This window comes from Alexandromys fortis, unplaced genomic scaffold (assembly GCF_014885135.2).
Source record: "Alexandromys fortis isolate MF-2015 unplaced genomic scaffold, M_Fortis_MF-2015_v1.1 scaffold_92, whole genome shotgun sequence".
Taxonomy (NCBI): Eukaryota; Metazoa; Chordata; class Mammalia; order Rodentia; family Cricetidae; genus Alexandromys; species Alexandromys fortis.
The window spans coordinates 2,543,012-2,569,845 of NW_026067972.1; the positions used below are offsets into that span (position 1 = coordinate 2,543,012).

Here is a 26,834-nt window from a genome sequence, read left to right on the forward strand (position 1 = left end):
CGACCCTTTAATACAAGTTCCTCATGTTGTGGTGACCCCCAACCATAAAATTACTTTTATTGTTACTTCATAACTGTAATTTTGTCACTGTTATGAATCTTAACATAAATGTTTTCCCATGGTCTTAGGAGACCCACGTAAAAAGGGTCTGTCAATCCTTGAAGGAGTTGTGACCCACAGGTTGAGAACCACTGCTCTAGACTCTGCTGGAAGATGGGCCTCTGGGGGGTTATCCTGTCTTAACTGAGACGAGAGGACAGGCTCACAGCAGAGAGTAGCCATCCTGGCTGGGATCCTGGGCTGTGTGCGTGAAATGGAGGGCATCATGCCATCACCAATTCCTGCTTCCTGTGATGTGACCAGTAGCTGCCTTCAGTCCCTGATGCTTTGTCATGATGGACTGTACCTTGAACTGTGGCCAGAATCAATCCTTTCTCCATCAGGTTGAATTTACTGTGGTATTTTATCACTGCAATAAGACACTAAGATCCATCCCAAAATACGCTAAGGGGTATGCTAATTATTTCAATTAAATGAACTTAGTGGACAAAGTGTGCTAAAGGCAGCTTTCCTGTTCCCCCAACCACAGAGGATGACGATTGTCTCTCCCTTCCCCGAGCTTTCATGAACTGAAGTCACACTGAAGTCTGAAATCCGCCACCACCAGCAGATAGCACCAGTGGCACCTCACTGCATTCTATTTCAGAAGTGAACAAACCATCTCTTTTGTTCCTCCGAGGTGAGAACTGTTCTTTCATCAATGAGTGTGAAAACACGGATATTTTGCCTGTTATGAAAATGCAGCTTAAGTATCCACATGTAAGTCGTGTGTTTTCACTTGCTAGATTTAGCAAGCAAACATACAGGGTGGCCAGTTACATTTCAGTGTTGGGCAAACAACAAACAGTATATTCTAGACAATGCAAGGATGTTCTTACAATAAACACTTTTTCTGTTTATCTAATAACCAGGTTTCATTGGAAATATTGTTATCTTCTCTGGCAAGTCTACTGCACATAAATACACGGAAATGGAACTGCTAGGTCATGAAACAAGGTTATGCTTAGCTTTCTAAGAAATCCAATTTGTTTTTGAAAGATTCTGTCACTTTACATCCCAGAAATGAGTGGAGGGCTTTGCCAAAGAAATTGTTAACAGTTGGTATATATTGTCTTTTCTTTTTCTCCTCCTCCTCTTCTTCTTTTCTTTTTCTTTTTATTTTTTTTTAAAAAAAAGACAGGATCTTGCTATGTGGCCCAGGCAAACCCTAAACTTGTAACCCTCCTGCCCCAGTCTCCCAACTGCTGGGATCACAAGCATGTCACTACACCTGTCATCAGTAGTCTCTATGAAGAATTAGTAGACATCCATGTATCTTCTCAGGAAGATGCCTACCAAGCACTCAGCCACTTTTAAACTGGACTGTCTTATTGATTTTTTTGAGCTCTTCATATTGTTTGCATCAGTGAGATGGCTCAAAGGGTGTTTGTCAACAAGCTAACCACCGTGAGTTTGAGTCTCCACGAGTCTCCATGGTGCACAGAATCTAATTCCCCAGGCTGTTCTGTGCACTAAAATGCACAAACATGTACCACCCCCAAAACACACACTAAAAGTAATTTTAATGTTCTTTATATGTCCTAAACACCAATCTTTTCAGGCATATAATTTGTAGATGCTTTCAGTCGGGTTTGTCCCTTTACTCTTAATGATGTTCTGTTTGCCCTGAAAGACCTTCAATTTTAATAAAGTCCAATCTATCAATTTGTTTTCTTAATGGGTTTTGTTGAAGTCCTTTGTGTGGTTTTTCATACTTCATTCTAAGAACTGTATAGTAGAACAGAGACCTCTATAAAGATTTAACCCTCTTGCTGTCTTTTTCCTTGTGAAATATGGCCATCCCCAGTGGCAACTGTGAAATGCCACCCTTTCTCCCACTGGGTCATCTTCTAAGGGTTCATTTCCTGAATTTTGTTTCATTGCTCTGTATGTCTACCGTTATGCCAACAACCACTCCAGAAGAGGATGTCAGAATCCTTGCAGATAAGAGTTACAGGTAGTTGTGAGCCCCCAACGGGCGTTGAGAACTAAACTCAGGTCCTGTGCAAAAGCAGTGTGCTCTCTTAACTGACCGTGGATCAAGATGTATTAACTCTCAGCTTCTTCTCCAGCACCATGTCTGCCTGCATTCCACCACGTCCCACCATGATGATAATGGGCTAAACATTTGAAAATGTAAGGTACCCAACTAAATGTTTTCCTTTATAAGAGTTGCCATGGTCCTGAATCTAAAGAGTGCCTCTTGGGCTTTAGCTGACAATTCTTCCAACAGTTTTACCATTAATGGCTTTGGGTTTTGTTTTGAGGCAGGTTGTGCTATGCACCCAAGCTCCCTGGAAGCATGCACACCAGGCTATTCCCAAACTTGGGACTGTTGGACCTCATGAAACAGTGGATTCTTATGACACCCTGACCGAGTTAGGGAGCTTATTCATTTCTGTCTTGCAGAAAAGAATGGAGCCACTGGCACTGGTGGGAAAAAGTAGTTTATTTGCATTGCTTCTGTTTTCTACTGTAGTGTTAGGACACAACTCCTAGCTTCTATTTACAGTTCTTCTGGAATATTACTACACATACCATGTACAATTTTAAAAACTTATGGGGGAAACGCAGTTGTGTTTTTCTCTTTTCTTCACAGGCTTCCAAAATCATTCAACTGAAATGAACATTTCTATGGACATCTGTACATATCTGAAAGGGCAGAGATCACACCAACAGAGTCAAAGGATTTTGCACAAATACAATAAAATACAGACAACGGTATAGATGATGTTATTTGGGGTACAAGTAAAAACAATACAGTACCATCTGAGAACTTAGCAACATAACACTCACACTTTACAGAAATAAACTGCAGACCCGGAGGATGCGACAAATACTAAAACATTATATACATAATGAGGTAAATGTACCTTGGTCTCTTGAGAGGTAATTTAAGTTTAAAGCAAATGACATTTTGAAGCATCTCCTTGACAAACAAAGAAATATCAACTACTCCATTCCATTGGCACAATGTGAAAAAGGGATTATCAAAACACAGTTCATGATACTCAACTCAAAATCTCATTGAAAACTAAAAGCAAATTCGTTTTAAGTTTTAATAAAGAGGTTGAATGTTACTGACCATATTTTAAAAATGTTTGTAAGAGTGCATAACAGGATTGAAAACAGCGTACTGACAGCCCTCCGCTTTCCTAGAGAGAGCCCACAGAAACGTCAACCTAACACATGAACTGCACTGCCACCCGGGACTATTCTTTAGACTCTTAATGCGCTGACATGTTCTGCACTGCGACAGAACATCTGGGATCTCCACATGTGGAGCCAGAACACTCCATGACAAAGGGACAAAGAAACGATTTGCAACCATCCTTTCAGTGCACTGAGCGAAAACACAAACTTCTGCTATGTCTAGTGGGCAGATTTTGGTGTGCGTGTTAATCAGTACTTTGTCATTGGTTTTACTATCTGATAATAGGGAACGAGTCAAACATGTATGGACTGCAAATAGTCACGTGACCACTTTAACCTGTGCTGAAAACCAAAGTCTGGAGTTCCTGATGGCCATGGCACCACATAGGGCCTCAAGGCACTTCTTGAGCACTACTGCAGTAGTGGGCTACAGGCTCAGCTCCTCGGCCTCACCGCTCTACTAGGAACACAGCTGGCCACTGTTTCTGAGGCGACTCCTGCTGCCACCTAGCTGTCACCCTCCTCTCTGCCCAGAGCTACCAGTAGGAGCATCCACGGCCCCATGTTTGCAGACCACTCCTTGTGACATCCAATGACTCAGTGAAGTGGGAAAGTATCACAGAGCTTCATCAACCACTCCAGTTTAGGTCTCAAAAGCAGCTCTTCAGTACAAAGGCTGGAGGTGGGGTGGGGGACAAATCTCTGAGCCAGGGACAGCAGAAAGGCAGACCAGGAGAAACACTGTTGAAATGTAAGGGGCCCGAGCTGTCTACACCTCAGTAACTCGCACTTCCCTCATGCTCTCGGCCAGGGCACTGACAAGGTGATGTGTCATTTGTCAGAGTAGGTTTTAACCATACTACGTCTTGGAAAGGGGAGGGTATTTCTGATAGGTGATATAAACAATAGACTATATTACAAAATAACATAAAAGTATTTTTCTAATCAGATGTATCTGTAGTCATAGCCACAGTAACCATGATCTATCTCCACTTTTAAGTTATTTTCATATTCATATTGGCCATTTGGGATTAGCAAACTATCCCTCGACAAAAAAATTAGCTATAAACACAAAAACTCAATTGAGAACTAAATTCCAACTTTAAAAAAGTTCCCTGATTCATCAAAAGCACATTTTATCCACTTAGGCAAGAACAACATAACGATTCTTCAGCCTCTGATGTGATGAAACGCATCTTCGGAAAAACCCATTTCCTTGTATGAAAGCGAGAAACTGTATTACAACTTCAACTCAGACAACTTTTGGTATGTTCTTAAAATTATATAAAAATAGTTTTAGTGATAAAATGCATTGGTCCCCTGGATTTCCATAAAGCGATCTCAAAGGGTTAGAAATGGAGAGAACAAAAAACAAAGGCCCCAAAGTACCTGACCGCAGCACTAGAGCTTATCAAGCAGGTGACGTAACACACACCATAACAACAAACCCTCACGCTTACTCACACTGATGAAATCATGATAACTACAGAAAAAAACTCAAATTTGTATTCAAAAATACTAAACTCTAAGCACTTTTCCCCACGATGTTTTTAAATGCACGAAGCCGACACTAATGCCTATGTAACATGTCATTCATCCTACAGTTACTTTGGTTTAAGACCAAACAGTCTTCAGGTTTATCCTAGGTTGAGATAAGACATAAACAGAAAGCAGCTGCCTCAGCATCAATCGTCACAATCTCTTGAATAAACACTAAAGGGTATCTTGACCTTCCTATCTGGGAACTGCTACCACTACTCTCTCCATCTTGCCTCAAGCAATGATAACACTTTCCTCTCAGAACCTGGTCACAGTGATAGAAAGGACTTTGAAAGCCATAGGAGCCCTGCAAAGACTCCAGAGCATGGAAATAAAGCCCAGGCTTAACCAGCTAACTCCAGCACTGATGAAAAGACCCAACAGGCTGACTGTGAACATTTCATGTGGCCAAGAAAACATGAAGGGAGCCTCCACTCAAAATGGCTGCTAGCTGCCACTTCTCCCAGTATCAGGTGTGCACTGTATTTAATCCCACCATGTAACCATGCAGTTGCAAGATCTACATATGAGTTAAAAAGACTCAATTAAAAGCTGCCTCTTCAAAGTGTAGTGACCTCAAAACTCCACTAACTCTACCCTTCCCATGATAGAATCCACAAATACAGCTACATAACATGTGAAAGTCAAGTACACCTGTTGCATATTCAAATTAACTATCTTTGCCTTCCTAGAAAAGGCCTATTATTTAACATTAACCACATTTGAATTTTAAATGCAATTCATTTCAAAACAGAAAAACCAGTCTTTGATTAGATGAAGAAAAAAAATGGCTTACAGAAAAGCATACAACTTTTGACGAGGCAGCAGACAGAGATCTCCTTTCAGAAGACTCTATGTGCCACAATGATTAAATCCATAAAGCACTGTATGTGTCTGGAGTGCCACTTGGCTTTTTAAAATAAACTCAGAAAACACATCTCAGCTGCAAAGCTTCAAAGCTCAATGTGGGGATGTTCCCACATGACCAATAACTGCTTCTTAATGCTACTGCATTGCCTCAGTGGTTCAAGCACATTTGGGTAGGAGAAAGGCATAAATATCGAATGATCTCTACCACAAAAACAAAAACAAAAAAAACCCAGAAAAGATTTAGGTTACTCAGAAAAATAAATTTTTTGAATGAAAACAATACAAGATTTAACACAGACTTGCAGAAGTTCTATCTGTTTCCATTCAGAAAGATGGAGAAGTGGCACTTACTGGTGCACACAGCCCACGCTGAAGGCATGTTGTGTTCTGAGTGTGAGGAGCAGGAGCTACACAAACACAATGCATCAATTGTGCCCCTCATGCCTACACGAGGCCATTTCTTTTTTAGACTACAGAGTTTCAGGTGTTAGTTTCAGATCCTGAAAAATTATAAAACAGTACATTCAAAGTGGATCAAGGAAACTAGTGGTTCAGAATCCTCTGAGAATGTACTAACAGGAGCGAAAACCATAAGTGCTTCATTTAACTCGACGCCCTAGCGACCTCACCGCACGGATAGCCACCAGCACAGCAGCTCCCTAGGGGCCAGCAGTCCTTTTAAAAACAAAAGTAAACTACACAACATCCTGTAACTGTCCTGGGTAGAAGCGTCCGCAGTGCACAGCAAGGATCCCCGTGGTGGCCTCTGAACCCAGAGGAACTCTGGGAAGCTTTCAATTGACCATATTCCACTGCAGCAAGAGGAAGCAGTGCCCTCCGCTCTCCCAGTGAGGTAGAACAGGCCTCTCAAACACGCCCAGGAGCAGATATGAAGAGAGGAGAGTCCCCATGAAGCTGCAGTTACATTTTGATGCCTTCCTGTTGGCTGAGCTGTGACAATGTTTTTTTAATTCGCAAAGCTGTCAGTCTAGCTGCTCCATTGGCATACCAACATTCTCTCATAATTTTAGCCATCACTCTCAAGGCCTACAAGAAAATATGAGAAAATAATTAATGCATCTATACCACTTGCCATTAATCTGAGAAGACCTTCTATTGGTGACTTTCAAATAAGGTTCCTAGTCTAGCGCTGTTTGTAGTAGCAAATGCAGACTTTAGTATCCATCAAGACCCAGGTGCCAGCTCTGGAAAGGCTGTGGGAGTGGAGCTCTCTCAGGGGACTTCAAAAGGCTGATGCCACCTGAGACACTGGGTGAGAACTCAGCTGCATTATTAAGTACTTTAGAACAAAGCTTAGGGTAGAAAGTAGGGAGAATGGCTCAAAGGGCTGGAACCCTGGCACTGTTCACTCCAACATTTCACAGCTAGGGACCCTGCCACTTCTCCATCCTAGCAGACCTGAGAGTTTTCATCTGAGAGAAGACCTATCTCTGGTTACAGAGCATAAGTGCAGGCATCCCATGCCGGAAGCATACTGAACTCTCAGAATGTAAACGTTCTCCCACAACAGGGGAAGTAGTGCTTGTACATTCTCTTCTTGGGTGGACTCTGAAGGTATCTCCTTCTGGAAATTTGGGCAGCCCAAGAGAACAGACCTGAACAGATCACCAACAGTGACTTCCTAAGAAAACAACCCAAAGAGACATAAGGAAGCTGCATGCATATGACACGGGTTCTACCAGCACCTAGACCCTCGTTAAAAGTGAAAAGGGTCTGGTCAAACATGTGAAAAAAGTAACATGAAATGGAGAAACTGAAACCAACAGAAGATACAGACAGAGAACACCACATCAAAGCTCTACTGTTAATGGACAGGGTGCAGCTCCTTGGAACAGCATTTGCACAGGATGTGTAAAGTCCCGTGTTCGGCCCTCGCATAGGCACCACCAAACACTGGTATTCATCACTGGTCTGTGTGTAGTCTTTATACTCAAAGTTCCTTCCCTCTCCCTCCCTCAGTGTCCCTGAGTCCCTGTATTTTATACTACAGCACTACACAAATGTCTAGTGATGGCCAATAAGGTTCTGTAAGTAGTGAAGAGGAGGAACATTCGGAGAGCAAGTAAGTACTTGTAGAAATTAAAATTTTGAGAGAAAGGTAAAGCGGAGGTCATGAGGAGGAGGGAAAAGGGAGGGAGGATGAGAATATATGTAGTGGGTCTTCTTTCTATCTGTTGCTTTTATTGGTTAATTAATAAAGGAACTGCTTGGCCTGATAGGTCAGAACATAGGTGGGTGGAGTAGACAGAACAGAATGCTGGGAAGAAGGGAAGTGAGTCAGACGCCATGATTCTCTGCCCCGAGACGGACGCAAGTGAGGATCTTTTCCAGTAAGCCACCACTCGTGGTGCTACACAGATTACTAAATATGAGTTAAAGCAAGATGTGGGAATTAGCCAATAAGAGGCTAGATATAATGGGCCAGGCAGTGTTTAAATGAATACAGTTTGTGTGTTGTATCTCCGGGGCTAAGCTAGCCATGCGGGAACTGGGCAGGACGAAAAGCAGGCCTGCTCGCCTAATCACTACAAACATATATATGGAAAAACAGAATTAGAACATGAAGCTGATAAATCTCCCAATAAGTAGGGAAAAAGTTGGGGACGGGAGTAGTCTTATATTCAGGTAAGCAGAGGTGAAGAGAAAACAACATGGGAAGCTATCCAAGACTTCTTCAGAAGTATTTCCTAAAAAATATAAGCTTCTAGATTTAAAGGACAATGAGCCAATTCATACATATATGTCCACCTAAACAAATATTTTTGTCTGCAGGTGTTAGACACAACAGTGAACAAACTTGTAAAATCCTTGTCTTCAAGTTTGCATTGCAGAGATAAACCAATTAATAAATTACTGCAAAATACAGACCTTCAGGGTGGCAAATGCCAAGGAGAAAAACAATTTAGAGGAGACTGAACACGCCAAGAGAGGCAAGCACTCGTCTCAGTAGGAAGGGGGAAATGTTTAATTTGAACAGAGTCCTGAAAGAGAGGAGTAAACAAAGGAACAGGAAGACAGAGGCTCAGAAGGACAAAAACCAAAAATAAAACAAAAACAAAAAATCCAAAAAAGAATTCCAGGACAATCAGCTATACAGTGATCCTGGGAGAACCACACTGGAAAAAGCAGAAGGCCTACAAGACTATGTACTTGTTCGTTTGGGGCAGGTGTGTACCCTGCACATGTGCTGCTGGACACTGAACTAGGGCCTCACACAAACTTAAGAGCCTTGTAAACCCTAGAAAAGGAGAAGCTTGAAATAGCAATACGTACCCAGAACAACAGTAACTGAACTGAGAAAATAACGCGGCAGTGACGGCAGCGATCAGCACACCGTAACAGTAACTGCACTGCACATGCTCTTAATGTTAGCAAGTTTCTTCCCACTGAAAAGCCGTCTGTCCTTAAACTGCTTCAGTTAATAAATGTGTGTGAGCACTTCACATCTGTGCTATCAAGCACACCCCTGTCTGTCGAGTTCCAGCACATGAAAACTCTGAGTACGCTGAGCTGTCTCCTCTGGGTCTGCACACTGCATTTTACTTAAGATGTCACACAAAAAGAATTCCTTTTACTCTTAAAAAATTCTTAAGGAGGGGCTGGAGAGATGGCTCAGAGGTTAAGAGCATTGCCTGCTCTTCCAAAGGTCCTGAGTTCAATTCCCAGCAACCACATGGTGGCTCACAACCATCTATAATGAGGTCTGGTGCCCTCTTCTGGCCTTCAGGTATGCACAGAGACAGAATAATAAATAAATAAATAAATAAATATTTAAAAAAAAAATTCTTAAGGAAAATAAAAACATTCTTTCTCTTTAAGTTTGCATTCCCCATGTAACTTGTTACTGCTTGGGTATGTGTCCTCTGGACTTTCTTTCTAGGAATGTGTATGTTTGGTACTTTACCAACAACAAACAGTAGAGCTTTGTAGAAATTACCAGACTAGAAGAGAGACTTTACTAAAACCACCTTAGTATCATTCCTTGAGGCCCCATTAAGAGATCTAATGTTATTTTGAAATAGGGTCTCATGTAGCCCAGGTTGGCCAGAAACTGGCTGAAGTTAAGTTTGAACTCCGGTTCTTCCTGCTTTTACCTTTGGACTACCAGGATAACAGGTCTGTGTACCACAGCCCTGCTTTAAAGTGACACTGGAGAGCAACACGCAGACCTCCCAGAGGGAGCACACAGACGCCAGTGGGGAACCACTGAGCTGTCCAGACGTCCCTAAACTATCAGACATCAAGTATGGAAGGCACATCCTGCTCCACTAACAGGACAGAAACTGCTGTCAATAAAATCTGTCTAAGGAGCCTGAAGCACGCCTTTAATCCCAGCACTTGGGAGGTAGAGCTCAGTGAGTTCAAGGCCAGCTTGGTCTAGAGACAGCCAGGACTGTTTCACAGAGAAACCCTGTCTCAGAAAACCATGAGAAAAAAGAAAAATTGTCTAATGACTTCTTTGAATTTATAGCTAAGAATGAATTCCTACAACATTCTTTAAGAGCTGGGGATGACCCCTCCCTCCTAGAAGCAGCCCTACACAATCCTAGGAACACAGGTCACATCTGCAATGACTGTGCCCAGAACTGAAGCAACCTGCCCATGTGTGAGTCCGAGAGGGAGCCGAGCTGGGACTGGCAGTCCTCCGCATTCTTGCCCAGTGTCTGACAGTGTCTGCGCTACCCTGGAGGGAGGTACTCACGCCAACAGAAGCACCTTACTCCATTTGGAGGTCTAACAATGTTCAGACATGCCACTGACCACTGCAAATGTTACACAGTCTTTCTAATACTCAAGAAAAGCAAATTATTCTACTTTACTTATTAGCTTATGAGAAAGAGAAAGAAGTGAGAATTTTCCCTTCCAGAAAGTGGAAACAGTGGAGCACAGCCTAGTAACAAAGGAAGCACTCACTTCACAGCTCTGCCATCTGTTTGGAATATTGGGCCTTAACTTCTGTTCACAAACTACTTTTCTCATTTCTTCAACTGATGGATCAGAAGGTACAAGGTCATAATAAGGCAGCTGGTAGTCTTCATGAATTCCTGTATTGGTTAGAAAACAATCCCAGTTAATCAGGAACTGCCTATCACTGTAAGGTCACTCGACAGTTCATTACTGTGGTCCGCCTCTACAGTGGGGAGGTGCAGAGACATCCACAGCTTTCTGCATGTATCTCCCCATACCTGCATCAATACCCCACCCTAGGGCCATCACTGCACCTATACTTTTGTGAAGGATAATGTTGTCAACTTGACAACTCTAGAATCCCTGGGAGATAGACCTCTGGGCATGCCTGTGAGGGATTATTTTGATTGATGTGGGAGGGCTCATATTAATTATGGGCAGGACTACTTCCTCAGCAAGGGATTCTGGAGTGTGTAAGTAGACTGGATGTCATGTGACCAGCTCCCTCAGGCTCCCACTACTGTGACTTCCAGGATAGCTGTAACTGGGAACTGGGAGCCTTTCCTCCTTGAGCCTGGCTCTGAGGAGCATTGTATCACAGAACAGAGAAGGAACCCAGAGTGCTGTGGTGACCAGGCAGACACTCTGACTGTAGCTCCAGCAGGCAGAAGAAGACGATACATTATTGTGACCGCAGCCTCTGGCTGGATGCCTGGATATACTTATAAAGGGATGAGGCCCACATATCCCTTCCTCTGCTTCTCCCTGTTAACATATCCTATGCTATAACACCAAACATACGCTATCCCTTACTGTCTCATCCCAGATTCCTAAGCCTAAGAGAAAATGTTTTGAGCAAACACTGACAAGTAAGTTCTTAGGCTAATATAAAACCAAAAGCTAAAACAAACTTAATCTAAAAAGTACGAAATGTTAATGCAATTAAATGTATATGGATCTTCAATAATCAAGCTGGAAAAAACAAGTACAGTCTTAAAAACAAAACAAAACAAAAAAGATGTAGTTGAGTCCATACTAAAAACAACTTCTCAGGTGGCCTTTTAAATAACTTAATCCAAGATGACATGAAGCTAGGTTCTGACACTGAGACTCAACAGCAACAGGAGAGGACTGGATGAAGCTGTGTGCTGGCGAGGTTTATCTTTTGTTCCCTGTGGTGTTTCCAGTGGTCACCTGTCAGACTATGGACTGTAGAATTTCAGTCAAGGGGGAAGAAAATTCTTGACTAACTTCTCATGATAGACTACTGGGGGAAGGAGAGCGATTTACCACCAATGGAACAGCGTCGAGCAATTTCCCAGAACACTAAGCCCATTGCATAGATGTCCGCACGTTTGAAGGATTCAAAGTGTTTCATATTTATGGAATCATCTAGAACTTCAGGGGCCATGTACCTAAAAAAGAAGCCAACATTTTAGCTGACATTCATTTTGAACTGCTTCATATATTGTCTTTTCTTTCTGAGACAGACACAGACATACAGAGTCTCACTATGAAGCCTTAGCTGGCCTGAAAAAGTTACTATATAGACTAGGCTGGCTTAGAAATCCACCTGTCTCTGCCTCTAAGGTGTCCAGATTAAAGGTGTACACAATCAAACCCAGCAAACTTCTTTTCTTTTTATGTTGGTTGAGCTGCTTTAAAAAAATGATTCACACTTTCTATAAAAAATTTCCCAAGTATATAAAGTACAAAGTAAAAAAAAATCGCCCCCTTACCGTGAGTGCTAACACAAGGGTCAGTCCTTTCGGACGCCTTATAAAAACACATACACAAAATATCACATAACTGAGATCGTATCAGACTCAAGCAAAATATTAAGTATCTAAACTGGTTTGCAAATTAATGATGTTGATTGAATCCCATGAAGTGCTGACACTGCAGGCAGGGCCGTGCCATCTGTCTTCTTTCTGAGCATGGTTTCTGAAAGACACACCCTGGCGCACATCACCCTCTACTACTGTTTAGGGGCATATTTTTCTTCTTCTTCTTTTTTTTTTTTTTTTTTAAGTTTTTGGGACTGGGTTTCTCTGTGTAGCCCAGGCTGTCCTGTTGTTTTGGACCAGGCTGGCAAGATCTGCCTGCTTCTGCCTCCCAAGTACAGGAGATAAAACTGTGCGCCACCACTGTCCAGCTCTGAAATTTCTAAAACTCTGCTACAGTTACAGATCCTACAGACCACTACTAAGGCTCACTCAGCCAGTCATGAGTTTTGTAAATCCCCATGGAACCCAGAAACTGTAATTACAGTTTAGATTGTCTGAAGCTGCTGGATTTCTCCAAGTTCAAGGAATGAGTTCTGAAGGAGCTGTGAAGTGATTTTTAGACACAGTAAGACTCCGAATCCATCTCAGCTTGTCAGAAGCGTGCTGACACACATTACTTAGCCAACTTGGTGGTTTTCTCATCTGAATTAAGAGTAGCAACACCTATCTACGGAGGCTCTTTTGAGAACACACGAATGCAACAAATATTTACGAAAGTGTATTAGGCACTTCAACAAATACCTGGAACACAAAACTGCTCTTAAGCTTCTTGCAATCCAATGGAATACAGAGACCCAGACACATAAGTGGACAGAACATAACATGAGAACAGTTACAGCAAACGCCTCAGATTGTCATTTATCATGGTGCTGTGCCAGGAACATGTAAGCGTCCTGAGGACCAGAAGAGGCTTTCTGGAGACGGGAGGGCTATTAAGGAACAGTAGAGGATGTATGTTTTAAGGACAGCATATACAAAAGTTCTAAGGAAGAAAGACAACAGAAAACATGAAAACAGCCTTGCTACAGTACAGAAACCATGGCAAGCTATAGACTATTACTAGTTATTATTTGTGCTGATTTGTGGTGATGGGGATAGAAAATGATCCCCATAGGGAGTGGCACTATTAGGAGGTGGCCTTGTTGGAGGAAGCGTGTCACTGTGGAAGCAGGCTTTGAGGTCTCATGTATGCTCAATCCACACCCAGAGAGACAGACCATTTATTGTTGCCTGCATATCAAGATGTAAAGCTCAGCTCCTTCTCTAGCATCATGTCTGCCTGTGCACCACCATGTCCCACTATAATAATAATGTACTGTAAGCGAGCCATCAAAATTAAGTGTTTTTCTTTATAAGAGTTGCCATGGTCATGGTGTCCCCTCACAGCAATAGAAACCCCAACTACGACATTACTGTTCCTACAATTAACCCAGTTAAGTTCATAATGATACTTCTGGAAGGGCTGCTCTATCAACAGGCTCATTTTCAAGTTACGTAACCAGGCTTCAAAGGAGTAAAGACTCCAAAAGCTTGTGAACAGTCTAATAAAGGAGCAAGTTTATCAGAAGAGATAAGTGTATGAAAATAGGAAAGAAAAGGAGTTGACATAAGGCATTATTAAACACCATTTATTCCTAAGTATACCTTTTAGTGCCTACTCTGTGGTTTGGAGCAATATCAATTGTATCTGTGGCAGAATCATGTCTCACAGCCAGTCCCAAGTCTGCAATACAACAAGTTCCATTCTTCTTCACCAAGATATTCTTTGATTTCAAATCTCTGTGAGCAATAGCTGGCTTTCCTATTGGAAACCAAAAGTTAGACATGACTGCTTAACGAATGACAGCAACCACAACTCACTTTTTAGGTGCCGAAGCTTCACCTGTCCCATTGTGAACACACTCGAGCTACATCACCTATAACAACTAGGCTACTACTAACCTCACTAAGTCACTGTGCCAAAGGGATGAAGTCTTGTTTAAATTTTCAGACAACATAAATCTAACAACTGAAAAAATTAAGGTGAAAAAGTTGTTTATTGATCTCTAAGTAAATTTCAGTATTTCTGAGATTTGCCTTGGAAAAGCATTCAAAATTTAAAAGCTATACATTTCCAGTTAAGTTTTGAATAGATATTACATTCACAGGAACTTAAGCTTAAATAATAGAACTATAGAAAGTATTACCTTGGGTACCAACGATCTCCATGTGAAGATGGGCAAGACCACTTGCAGTGGACAGAGCCAGTTTGATCATCCCTTCCACGGTAACAGTGTATCTGTTCAAGTAATCAAAAAGGGAGCCATGCTCATGGTAATCCGACACCAGCCACAGCTGAGTCCACGTGCCATTGTCTGGAAGTCAGAGCACACATTTCAGTTGGGCTGCAGCGCATTTACAGCTGCTCAAGCCTTTACCACTTCCCACTCTCAGTCTTGATCACACAATTGCAACATGACGTCATCTTAAGTTTGCATGAATTTCTCCACATTCTTATATTCAATTTTTCTACACTTTTATGTGTAGTCCCTTAGAGTACACCCCCTATTCTTGAGACAAAGCAAGGATAAATATTTTCACTTAAGAGAAAAGGACTCATATTCCCACAACGTCGATTTTCTTTAGACTACAGAGTAGCAGAGCTGGGGCTCCTCAGTTCTTTGGAAGGAACCTGGGTCAGATTAGTTAGTGTGCAGTGTTTGCTTCTGGAGGGGAAGAAGGGCACAGGATTGGGGATAAGAAACACCCAGGGAGCCCAGCACGGCCTCAGTGTGGATGAAACAGCATGTGACAAAACTGACGTGAGCTTTGGTGAGGATTGACAAGCTTTAGTGACAGACTGTGCAGTTCTCAAAGATGCCAGACAAGTTGATTATAGCTTCAATGTTGTTACCTCAGGAAACCAAACACAGTGGTACCTCTGCTGCTGAGAAAGGAAGTGTCAGAAGAGATAGCTGAAAAGAATCAGACTAAGCTTCATTTTACACAAGGTGATGTAGAACCTAAACCACTTGGAATGCGGGTGCTAAGAGTTCCTAGGTAAGCTGATACATGCATCTGAAATGATTTCCCAAAGCAGTAATAGTAAGGATGCTAGTTAAATGCTATTAAACTTAGAAGTAGATGGTAAAACAAGAGACAACACAGCTCAGTAAAGTCATATACTGGCTAGTTTTATGTCACCCTGACATAAGCCAGAGTCATTTGGGAAGAAGGAATCTGGCTTGTGTATGAGCCTGAAGAATGATGTGGGGGGGATTGGGGGGAGGCACTCACTATGGGCAGTGCTGCCTCTAGGCTTGTGGTCCTGAGTGCTAAATGAAAGCAGGCTGGACCAGCCATGGGGAGCAAAGCATTCTCCATGGCCTCTATTTCAGTTCCTGCCTCCAGTTTCTGCTCCAACTTCCTTTCATGTGGACTGTGATCATGATATATAAGCTGAAATAAGCCCTTATGTCCCCAGTTTGGTTTTGGTCATGGTGTTTTACTACAGCAATAGAAAACCTAACTAAAACAAGTCAGACTGACTCAGAAAGGAATCGAGGGTCTGTATACTATTGATTACATGGCCTCAGACAAGTTTCTCAACGGGGTTATGCTTCTTTTATACAAGAACAGCAACCTACTTCGAAGACTCTTAAGATGTTAAAGAGAATACAGAACTGCATTTCTTTTTAAAGTAGGTAATACGCCAGGCGGTGGTGGCGCATGCCTTTAATCCCAGCATTTGGGAGGCAGAGGCAGGCAAATCTCTGTGAGCTTGAGACCAGCCTGGTCTACAAGAGCTAGAGCTAGTTCCAAGACAGGCACCAAGGCTACAGAGAAAAAACAATATATATATATAGTAGGTAATACAATGTTTGGCACATGAGACCTTAAAATGTGCTGATCCCTACTAGCTATAAACAAAAGAAAACATAAAATAAGTTCTTTATTTTATAGATTGTAGTACATGCTTTTAATTCCAGCACTCAGGAGGCAGAGTCAGGCAGCTCTCTGAGTTGGAGGCCAGCCTGATCTACAAATTGAGTTTCAGGACAACCAGGGTTACACAGAGAGATCCTGTCTTGGAAAACCAACAACAACATCAACAACAAAAACCAAAACAACAAAGGGAGAGGAGGGGGAAAGTTGAGGGAGGAGTGGGGAGAGGAGATGAGATCAAGAAACAAGATGGAACTACAGAATATGGAGATTCCTTTATTTTTAATTTTATTATATGTTTGGGTGTTTGACCTGCATGTATGGCTCTTTACCACTTGTGTGCCTGGTGTTCACAGAGGACAGAAAAGGGTATTGGATCCCCTGAAACTGGAGTTATAGACAGTTGAGCTGCCATGTAGGTGCTAGGAGTTGAACGTAGGCTCTGAGCCATTTCTTTGGTCCCATGCATTCTTGGTACTTCTAAAAAGAACTTATGAGATTAGTGACACTATTTTTTCTTCTCTTTTTTACCTTTTTAAACTGCTCTTCCTTCAATTCCTGAAGTCTTTTTCTTGGTATGGGCACATCAGCAGCTCGTGTACGTGTCTGCTGCATGCATAACTGTGTTAGGAAAGGCCTAACCACACAACAGATAGAGAAGATGGCAGGAAAGGGATGTTTCCTGAGGTATCCACTAGGGAAGAAGGAAGAGGGAAAAAACTATACATACAAAGAGGGCAGCCCAAGGGACGGAGAGACGACTCAGAAGTTAAGAACACATACTGCTTTTGAGGAAATCAGAGTTCAATTCCCAGCACCCTACTGGGCAGCTTACAAGTGCCTGGAACCCAGCCCCAGGACAACCTATGCATTTGGCCTTTTTGGTCACCTGTACTCAAGCACACATATCCACACACAGACATAATTAAAAATATATCCTTTTATGTTGTTCTGTTTAAGGCTGGCCTGGGCAAAACTAACCAAATCAAGAGGATGAAGATAAAGAAAAAGAGAACTGAGGTAAGAAGCATAGGTTGTGCCCTAATAAAGAAAAAGGGATGAGAGAAAGTCAGTAGGGTCAGTTAGTTCTCATCATGACCACCAGATGACAGCATCCACCTGACTGCTGCTTGAATAAATGACACTTCAGGGCACAACTGGTTCAGCGGTTAGCACCTGTGTGTCCTAAACTGGACCATGCCTGATGGAGCCTAAAAGAGGTTTCAGTTTCAAGTGCAAACAGCCACCACCATAGTAGAACCTGGAATCACAAACTTGGTAAGCCTTTAAGGGAACAATCACTGTTTGTAGAACCAGAGCCTTTTTTACAAATCAGCCAGAAGAGTAAGATTGAGCAAACAATCAAATAGTAAAAAATAGGAGCAGACTGGTATTGACACACACTGTTATCTCAGCACTGGGGATGGAATGAGGAAGATCATGAGTTCAAAGCCAGCTGAAGCAATCTTAAAAAACCAAAGAAAATATAAACGAAAATTATAAAAATACAGTAAGAAAAATGCTGTCTTGAGAATTGGGTGAGTGAACTAAGCAATCAAAATAGAAGAAAGCTGAGAGCCAAGGGCAGTCAGACTTTGATTATTACTTTAGTTTACTTCTCTGTTTTTTAATTAAATACTGACTTGTTAGGAGTCAGGATAATCGCTGCTAACTATCCATTACTGTTTCCACCACCATAAGCCTCCCCATGTCACAGCCAATGAAAACCAATCAGAATGGGCCTCTGTAGTGTAATCTTTTTAGCTTAAGTGTGTTTTTTTATTTTGTTTTGTTTTTTGTTTCGAGACAGGGTTTCTCTGTGGCTTTGGAGCCTGTCCTGCATCTAGCTCTTGTAGACCAGGCTGGCCTCAAACTTACCAAGATACACCTGTCTCTGCCTTCCGAGTGCTGAGATTAAAGGTGTGTGCCACAACCACCCGGCCTGTGGTGTAATCTTAACTGTTAACTTGACTGTATTTAGGATGCTTCAGAGACAAACCTCTAGGTGTCATCTGTGAGGGTGGTTTCTGAGAGGTTGGAAAGAGGTGAGGAGACCCACCCTCAGTATGGACAGCACTACATTCCATGGCTGCACTGGTAGGAAAAAGGGGGTCCTGACTGCAGATGCAACGTGACCGGCTCCTACATGCTGCTACCTCCATGAACAACAACAACAAAAAAAAATCCTTCCTTCCCAAAGTTGTTTTTGTCGGCATTTTGCCCCAATAATGACATAAACTAATACAGCCGCTAAATTTAATGCATGCTAAAATAAACAAAAAAAAAATACAGAGATGCCAAAAGAAATTGTAAAGCCCCTCATAGCACCACCTGACATTAGAAAAAGGGAAGGAAAGCCTACTTTCAAGTCTCACCAAGACACAAATGATAGTCATTGCTGTGGTTTTCGTTGTTGTTTGTTTTTTAATAGGAAAGCAGGAAGGAAATACACTAGATTTGGGACTAGGATGTCAAAAGTTAGGTCAAATGTTGGAGGGGAAACTGTGGCATAAGGTACTACCTAACTGAAGCCATGAAACACAAGCAGGGTCTGAGGTGGCTGCTGGCTGTCACCCCTCACTCTGACTCACAGGTGCAGCTTCCTTGCCCCTTGAGCATGGGCCTTGACACCTTACACAGGCACTACACTGTCCCTAGTGTTCATGTGGCTCCAGCAACAAGGCAATTCAGCAGAAACCTCTTCGGTTTATCTGAGTTTCCTTACAGTACTAAAGAATTATTTAATCCCTGCCAGGTCAGAAAAGAATACACTCACAAATTATTTTTATTCTCCCCCAAAATAAGGCCATTGTAGATGGAGATAGAGCAGAATTGTAAAGCACTTGTCTAGCATGTACAAGGAAGGCCCTGGGCTTGAAACTAGAGAATTTAGTGAGGGAAGCTGGTCTACCCTGAATACAGCACCGTGTGTGTGTGTGTGTGTGTGGGTCTACACGGAGAGGTCCTACTACCCCAGGGCTGGGGGGGGGGGGGGGTGGGGGGAGTGTTGGTCTACAATGAGATGACCTACTAACCCAGCATTGTGTGTGTGTGTGTGTGTGTGTGCTGGTCCACACGGAGGTGTCTTACTAACCCCAGTACTGGGTAGGGGTGGGGAGGTGGGGACAGACAGATGGACTGATCTAATACCGAGATATCCAATCAACCATTGCACTGGGTGTATGTGAGGGGTCTGGTCTATACTGAGAAGTCTTATTGGACTCATCTCAAATTCTAAACCACCTATTTTTAGTTTTTTTCCTTCTATTTTATGACTATACTCAACTAATGGCCAACTTTAAAATAATAAAAGTATACAGCATTTTTTATAGCTTTTTTCTATTTTACAAATCAATAAAAGATCTAGAAATATACTACCATGAGCCTGCAAAATGGCACAGTGGGTAAAGATACTTACTGCCAATCCAATCCTAATAACGTGAGTTCAATCCCTGGAATCCACATGGCGGAAAAAAAAGACTCTAACAAGAAGTCCTCTGACTTCCACACGTGTACAGTGGCACACAAAATAAATATTTAAAATATATTGTCATGAAGAAAATCTTAAGAATGTTCTATTTCTAAAAGATTATATTTGACCTAATCAATATTACCTTTATAAAAAATACCTATTTCTCATCAAATCCAAGAGTGTTTATTTAGTAGTCAATTCTGTTAAAACAAAGCTCTTCTAGACTTTGTTTTGTTCCACTAAAAGTAAGGAAATGGGACTGGGAAGATGGCTCAAATGGTGACATGCCTGTCATACACAACTCCCAGCATCCATGTAAAATCCAGATGTGGTAGTGCAGACCTGTAATCCCAGAGCTGGGCAGACGGATAGATCCCCGAGACTTCTAGCAGATCAGTCTAAACAAACAGCTATATTCCAGGTTCAGTGAGACCCTATCTCAAAAATTAGGTGGAGAATGAGTGTAGAGATACCCAGCATCATCCACATGCATGCACCCCTACACAAGTGTGCACACACACACACAGGTGCACGCATGAGAAAGGAAACATCAGTAACCTTTGTTGTCTGCTGCTATAAATCCCAAGATGTTTTCATGGCGTAACATCACAGTCTGATAAATCTCTGCCTCCCGGAACCACGAACGTTCTTCCCTAGAAGAGAATATCTTCACAGCAACTTCTTCTCCCCGCCACTTTCCTCGCCAAACTTCTCCAAACCGACCTTTGCCAATGCTTTCTTGTAACACGATGGTCCTGGCGATTGTTCTCTGAACAAGCAGTGGTAACCCTAAATACAAAGATAAGTACAGCGTAATCACCAACAGCCCACACCTCACAGGTGACAGCAGGCAGTGCAGACAGGGGTGGGTACTGCTCTTCAATGTTTACCTTATTGGAAAAACAGACTACGTTTGCCTCCCCAACTCCAAAAAATGAAAAGGGAAAAAACAATAGTAAATATAGAAAAAAAATTCAGAGACACCTGTCATCTGGACATAACTCAATTTGCCAAGTTCTTTCACACCCCCTACACCCCCCACTCCAATCTCGTTTGAACTTCACAGTCATTCACTGACTCACACTGCTCATTGCTGTGACTTTAAGGATGGACAACCTCAAACAGGCAACATCAGATGCATAGTCAGTGCTAGCGAACAATGGAGATTAAGTTTTTGCATGGAGAGGTCCAAAAGGAAGGGGAAGCTCTGAGACAACAGAACTCCTGGTGGCCCCAGATGCACAAGAGAAGTAGAAAGAAAAAGAGTAACTCCACCCTCCAATTCATACAGCTACATTTCAAAGGCAAATAAACAGACCTCTGCTAGAAATCAGCTGTCATCTGCATGGTGATGCCTTGAACCCTTCCAGTGGGCTTGTGAACATGAGCTGTTGTAATTTCCCTGGGTGTAAGTTCAGCAATAAGAGAACAGAACCAAGAGACTAATTACAAATGGTCTGTAATCACCCTAGTTTTTGGCAACTTTGTCCCCTACTTATTGTGGATCCGGATTCCTTGTGAGGAGATTTTTCTTTGAGAACCATTTGCATTAACTCAGAATCAGTGGAGAAACCTGCAAAGTCCTAACATACTTTCTGTCTACTTCTTCCTTAAGTTTGTCTTATCTCCAGCACTCCAGCCCAGTCCAGCCCAGCCTCTCACTGCCTCTTTCACAGGGGACTACCTAATGGGTCCCTATGGATGCTTTGGAAGACATGGCTTCATGCACAAGTGTTCATATGTTCTAACAGTCAGAAAAAGAACACAATACCGAGTATTCATCGCCACATTTTTACCAAAGGCCATAGTAGGTATTTGTAGAATCAGCTTCCTCAAGAACTTAAATGAGTGATAAGGTATGCATACCTACCAATATGTATTAATTTCCTTACAATAAAGACACTATTACATGTGCTCCAAGCATTAATGTGGTTTTTGTGCTTCAGAGTAATACTATTCCTCAGTCACAACTCCTGCTTTAATGTTCTTCTACTATCATTTATTTTAAAATCAGCCAGATTTTTGTTTCAAACTCTTCATAATGGCCATAAATTTTGCCCTTATTTAAAACCAACCAATAGTTTTCAAAGTATAGTATGACACATTCCAGATCTCAGTAAACCACTTTTAAGTATTTTTTCCAAAAGTATCTGTTCTGTATTTCTATATTAGGAAATAGAAGCCTAAAGAGGAAATATGGATCGACCAAAGTCATAGAGATTATGTCAGAATCTAGACCTGTTGACTGCTAGCCACACATCAAATTCCAAAATTGTAAAGCAGACACACTTCTCTTAGTCTTCTTCTAACTACAAGCAAGAAAAAATAAAACGTAATTTCCTTTGATTTAAAAAAAATATTACTGCCAGGTGGTGGTGGCACACGCCTTTAATCCCAGCACTTGGGAGGCAGAGGCAGGCAGATCTCTGTGAGTTCGAGGCCAGCCTGGTCTACAAGAGCTAGTTCCAGGACAGGAACCAAAAGCTACAGAGAAATCCTGTCTCAAAAAAAAAAAAAAAAAAAAAAAAAGAATACTATTATGCAAAATTCTATCTCAAGATGATTCTGGCAATCAGGCAGTCTATTTCTGAGTCCACAAAAAACAAAACTAAGAAAAGCAAACATCATAGTACATTCACTAATAGATTATTTTTATTTGTTTCTTTGTTTTAAATTTTCTCTTAAATATAAAAAGCTACTAAAATGCAATAGTTTAATTTTAAAAATAGACAATAAACTGGACTGGCCCACTAACTCAGTAGATGAAGGTACTTGCCACTAAGCCTGATAACCTGAGTTTGTTCCCTGGGATTCATATGGTGGAAGAAAAGGCCCTAACTACTAATTGTCCTCTGACCTCCCATGTGCACTGTGGCTGACAGGCAGGTAGACAGGCAGACAGAGGCAGACACACACACATACACACACAAGTTTACATTACAATAATAATTTCATATCACCAAAAAGGCAAATAACCTTCCAAATTCCAGAACTGCAGAATGGTAACTGTATCTTTTAATGGCAACTCTATCTTTTTAAGAATGGTGTTCTATCTGGGCGGGAGTGTCACATGCCTTTAATCCCAGCACTTGGGAGAGGAGCAGGTGGAGGCCAGCCTGCTCTGCAGAGAGAGTTATAAGACCAGCCAAAGCTAAACAGAGAAACTCTGTCTCAAAAAAATAAAATAAAATGAAATAAAATAAAATTTTACTTCCTACCTCCTAAGCTCACAAAAAGCCAAGTATCATTCTATAGGAGAGGATACTTTGAAGTCTATACAACTATGGAAGTGACTGATTTATTTCAATGGTAAAAGCAAGCTCTAATTTATCTACATTAATCTATGCAGTCAGACAGACACCAAGCTCAACAACCTTCATTAGGCTGAAATCTGGAATAGCATTCACACTATCCCAAAGTTTTAGCAAATTAAACCAGATGCCTCAACCAGCTAATTAAAATAATTAGCAAAAGTGATTCACTAAGATATCTTAAGAAAAGGTAAACTGACATTACCTGACCCAGATCCTGATGTTGTCATATCATAAATTAAATCTTTTAAGGTGGTGCCCTCTGAGATGAAAGGGCGGTCTAGTGATGGGTCCTCTTCATTTGGCACGCGATGATGAATGACCGTGCGGTTATGGCAGATGTAGACCATCAGCATAAGTGCAATGCAGACGAAGCAGACTGGACCAGCAATGACAGCTGCCAGCTCCACAGGACCGAGGCCGGGGGACTGCTTTTCTGAAAAAGGTCCTCAAATGAAACAAACATCAACAAGGACAAAAATAATGTAGGTGGCACCCACATTTTCCAAACCCTCCATATTCCCCAAGTATCCACTGCTATCACTTAGGCAGAGAGCCTCACACACAGGGCTCACAGCCAGACAAGCTCCCTGTTCTGTCTTCTTTCTCCCCGGTCTCCCATTTTGGACCTTCAGCTGTCAGGACCCTACAACTCTCCTGGTGCATGCCCAGCCCATCTTCTAGTTCATCACTGAGTCGTCAGCAAACCAGCCTCCTACACCTCCCTCCCCACTGTCACCTCAAATTAACTAGTAAAGGAACCAACAATTTGAAACAATGTCCAGCAACTCAATTGTTTTATAAAGCACTCTCATCTTCTTATTCCAAATCTATATCAAGTTTATAGCAGAGGAAAAAAATATACAAATATAGTTAATAAAGTCCTTACAAATTATCTATTTCCTAGTGATCCTGCAAAGGCTCATATTTTGTGTGTGTGTGTGTGTATACCAACTTTTAAAAGCCAAAACACTTTCTTGTTTACTTTTGTTTTCTATTCTAGTTATTTATTTATTCATTTATTTATTTTTATTTTTAAACCCTCCCACCCCTTTTTTTTGTGAGATAGGGTTTTACCATGTAGTTCATCCAGGCTGGCCTCAAACTTGGAATTCTCCCACCTCTGCCTTCCAGCACTGGGAACAGAAGCCTTGTTTTTGAAATAGTTTGTGCATACACATTCTTTTCTTTTTTCTTTTTTGGTTTTTCGAGACAGGGTATTTCTGTGGCTTTGGAGCCTGTCCTGGAACTAGCTCTTGTAGACCAGGCTGGTCTCGAACTCACAGAGATCCGCCTGCCTCTGCCTCCCGAGTGCTGGGATTAAAGGCGTGCACCACCTTTGCCCGGCATACACAGTCTTTCTAAACTATTTTTGCCATCTGAATTTTTAATTACATTCCAATTATTTTTTTAAATTTTTTTTATAATTTTATTTTTATTGAGCTACATATTTTTCTCCTCTTCCCTCCCCTTCCAAATATTTTCTTAAACTCTCTTATTAATTAATATTTGTTCATTTCAAAAACACATTAATACACACACACACACATATGTATGTCAACAATTAAAGAAAAAAAGGCAATGAGTTTAAAAGAGAGATGGAAGAAAGTATATGAGACGGCTTGGAGGGAGGAAAGGGAAGGGAACTATGATATTATAATCTCAAATGTAGTATTTGGAAATATATTCATTATAATTACTTTGGCATTTACCAAGCTTTTCTTGGTTCACGGCTCCCCACCATATTTTTTTCATTCTTGACATCATCATTTAGAATAATTTCTTATCATATAGAATTTTATTTCTAGCAATTTCTTTCAGGAAGAGTACTTAAATCCTTATAGACTGCATATTTAATTAGTTATGTGAAGACAGCTGTTACCTCTGAATATGAAAAGTCTTGAGTTACTTTAAGAATTTTGGCGACAAGCAATATGCAGCATTTTACTGTTCCCTGAAACTTGAAGAAAGTGGCAAATCTGAGCATTTTCTTCCTTTAAAGATAACCAGTGTTAAGTGCACTGATGCTTTTTCCCCTCATACTTAAAGATTACACTGGGCCAGCAAGGTGGCTTGTAGGGGAAAATGTCTATTACTGAGTCTAATAACCCCAGGAACCCCAAAAGAGAGAACCAACTCCTACAAGGTGTCCTCTGACACACACACACACACACACACACACACACACACACACACACACACACCACACTTAAAAATACAGGCAAGATGGCTAAGTGGGTAAAGGCACTTGCCACTAAGCCTGGCAACATCAGTTCAATTCCCAGAATACACGTGTGGAAATAAAATATGTCCCCAAAAGTTGTCTTCCAACTTACACACACACACACACACACACACACACACACACACACACATACACACGGTGGCACATGTGCACCAGCACACCAATACATATACACAAAATAAACAAATAAATAAATGTTAAAAACTAATTTAAAAACTGTTAGTAAAAAAAAAATCCATCTTCTCTTTGTTTAGACATACCAGTGCCTGCACCTCTCTCACACACAACCAGTTCCTATGGATATACTCACATGTACACTGGATACAGAGTATCAGCTCGGAGAGAAGACATGGTAGGACACTGGAAGGGCTCGGGGATCTCCTCCATAAGGGCTGACTCACTAGACACCAGAGTCTGGTCTCTTGTGTTTCAAGAGCTCTCCCAGTGCAGTGTGTGGAAGTTGCAGGAAATAGTCTTCCTACCCACACATACACAGTGGCACAGACTCAGCACATGCAGACTCATGCATACACAAATAAATAATTGTAGTTTAAAGCTGTTAAAGAAAACGAATTTTTAATAATGTTATGAATTTCATTAATCGTGATTAATATTATTTTCTGTAGGCTCTCCTGCCATTTTCTGGATTTCTAACAAGCACTTTGGACTACCTAGCTCTATCTTCAACCTCTAATTAAACCTATTTGTACAGTAACTGGTTCTCTTAATCTTTAATAATGGTTTAATGTTCTCACTTATAGTCAATAACTGAAAACGGAAAGTTCTTTGCTAATAAGTGGTAGCCTAAAGCACAGGAGGAAAACTAATCCAACTTATCCATCCAGGAGACATCTTTTCAAACAATTGAATCTTTTTCCAACTTTTAGCGACATCTTTTGAAGCACTGAATCTTTTCTTTTGTTCCATTTTTGCTGCTTGCTAACTGGAACCAGAAATGAGGTGAGTTCTCCACAGGGTTCTATAAATTTCCACTTCAGTATTTTAAGTTTAAATAATAGAAATAAGAAATTCAGGAATTGTTATTTTCTTTGCCATATTATAACTATAGATGCCTATATAAATGTCACAAAGAAATCACAGGTCAGCAGAGTCACAGAGTCTAACCACAGAGAGCTTCATTAGCTTGCTAAAACTATGAGGAAGCTACATCCCTGCTGTGCCTGGTAGGCCTGGCCTCTTTCCTGAGCTACAGGTGTGCTTCCTACTTTAGTCAGCATGAGCTCTGAGGCCCTGAGTACTGGAACCAGGTGCTTCTAAAAAGAGAATCTAACATTTGTTCCTGTAGCAACCCATCCCTAGTTCTTAAATTGAAGGCTAGCACAGGATTTTTACTAGTCTGGTGTCCTTTACACACACACACACACACACACACACACACACACACACACACACACACCCCAGATGTGGAGGTCAAAGTTCAACCTTTGGAAGTCTGTCTCTAAGTACTGGATTACAAGGGACTCTTGTCTCAAACAAACAAAAAC

General features: G+C 41.5%; 1 protein-coding gene across 4 annotated transcripts in view; it reads right to left on the reverse strand.

Annotated features, from left to right (window-relative positions):
• Positions 1–2,530: 2,530 nt before the first annotated feature.
• Positions 2,531–26,834, reverse strand: part of Tgfbr1 (transforming growth factor beta receptor 1) — a 60,073-nt gene continuing 35,769 nt past the window's right edge. For 3 of the 4 annotated variants that reach the window (XM_050155945.1, XM_050155948.1, XM_050155947.1), the window contains 7 exons: positions 23,290–23,532; positions 20,332–20,562; positions 14,564–14,731; positions 14,022–14,178; positions 11,881–12,005; positions 10,597–10,727; positions 2,531–6,708 (listed from right to left, as the gene is read on the reverse strand). In XM_050155945.1, the coding sequence (XP_050011902.1) occupies positions 6,583–6,708; positions 10,597–10,727; positions 11,881–12,005; positions 14,022–14,178; positions 14,564–14,731; positions 20,332–20,562; positions 23,290–23,532 (1,181 nt within the window). In that variant the 3' untranslated portion in view covers positions 2,531–6,582. The remainder of the gene's footprint in view (positions 6,709–10,596; positions 10,728–11,880; positions 12,006–14,021; positions 14,179–14,563; positions 14,732–20,331; positions 20,563–23,289; positions 23,533–26,834) is intronic. The other variant, XM_050155946.1, reaches the window with a different exon arrangement.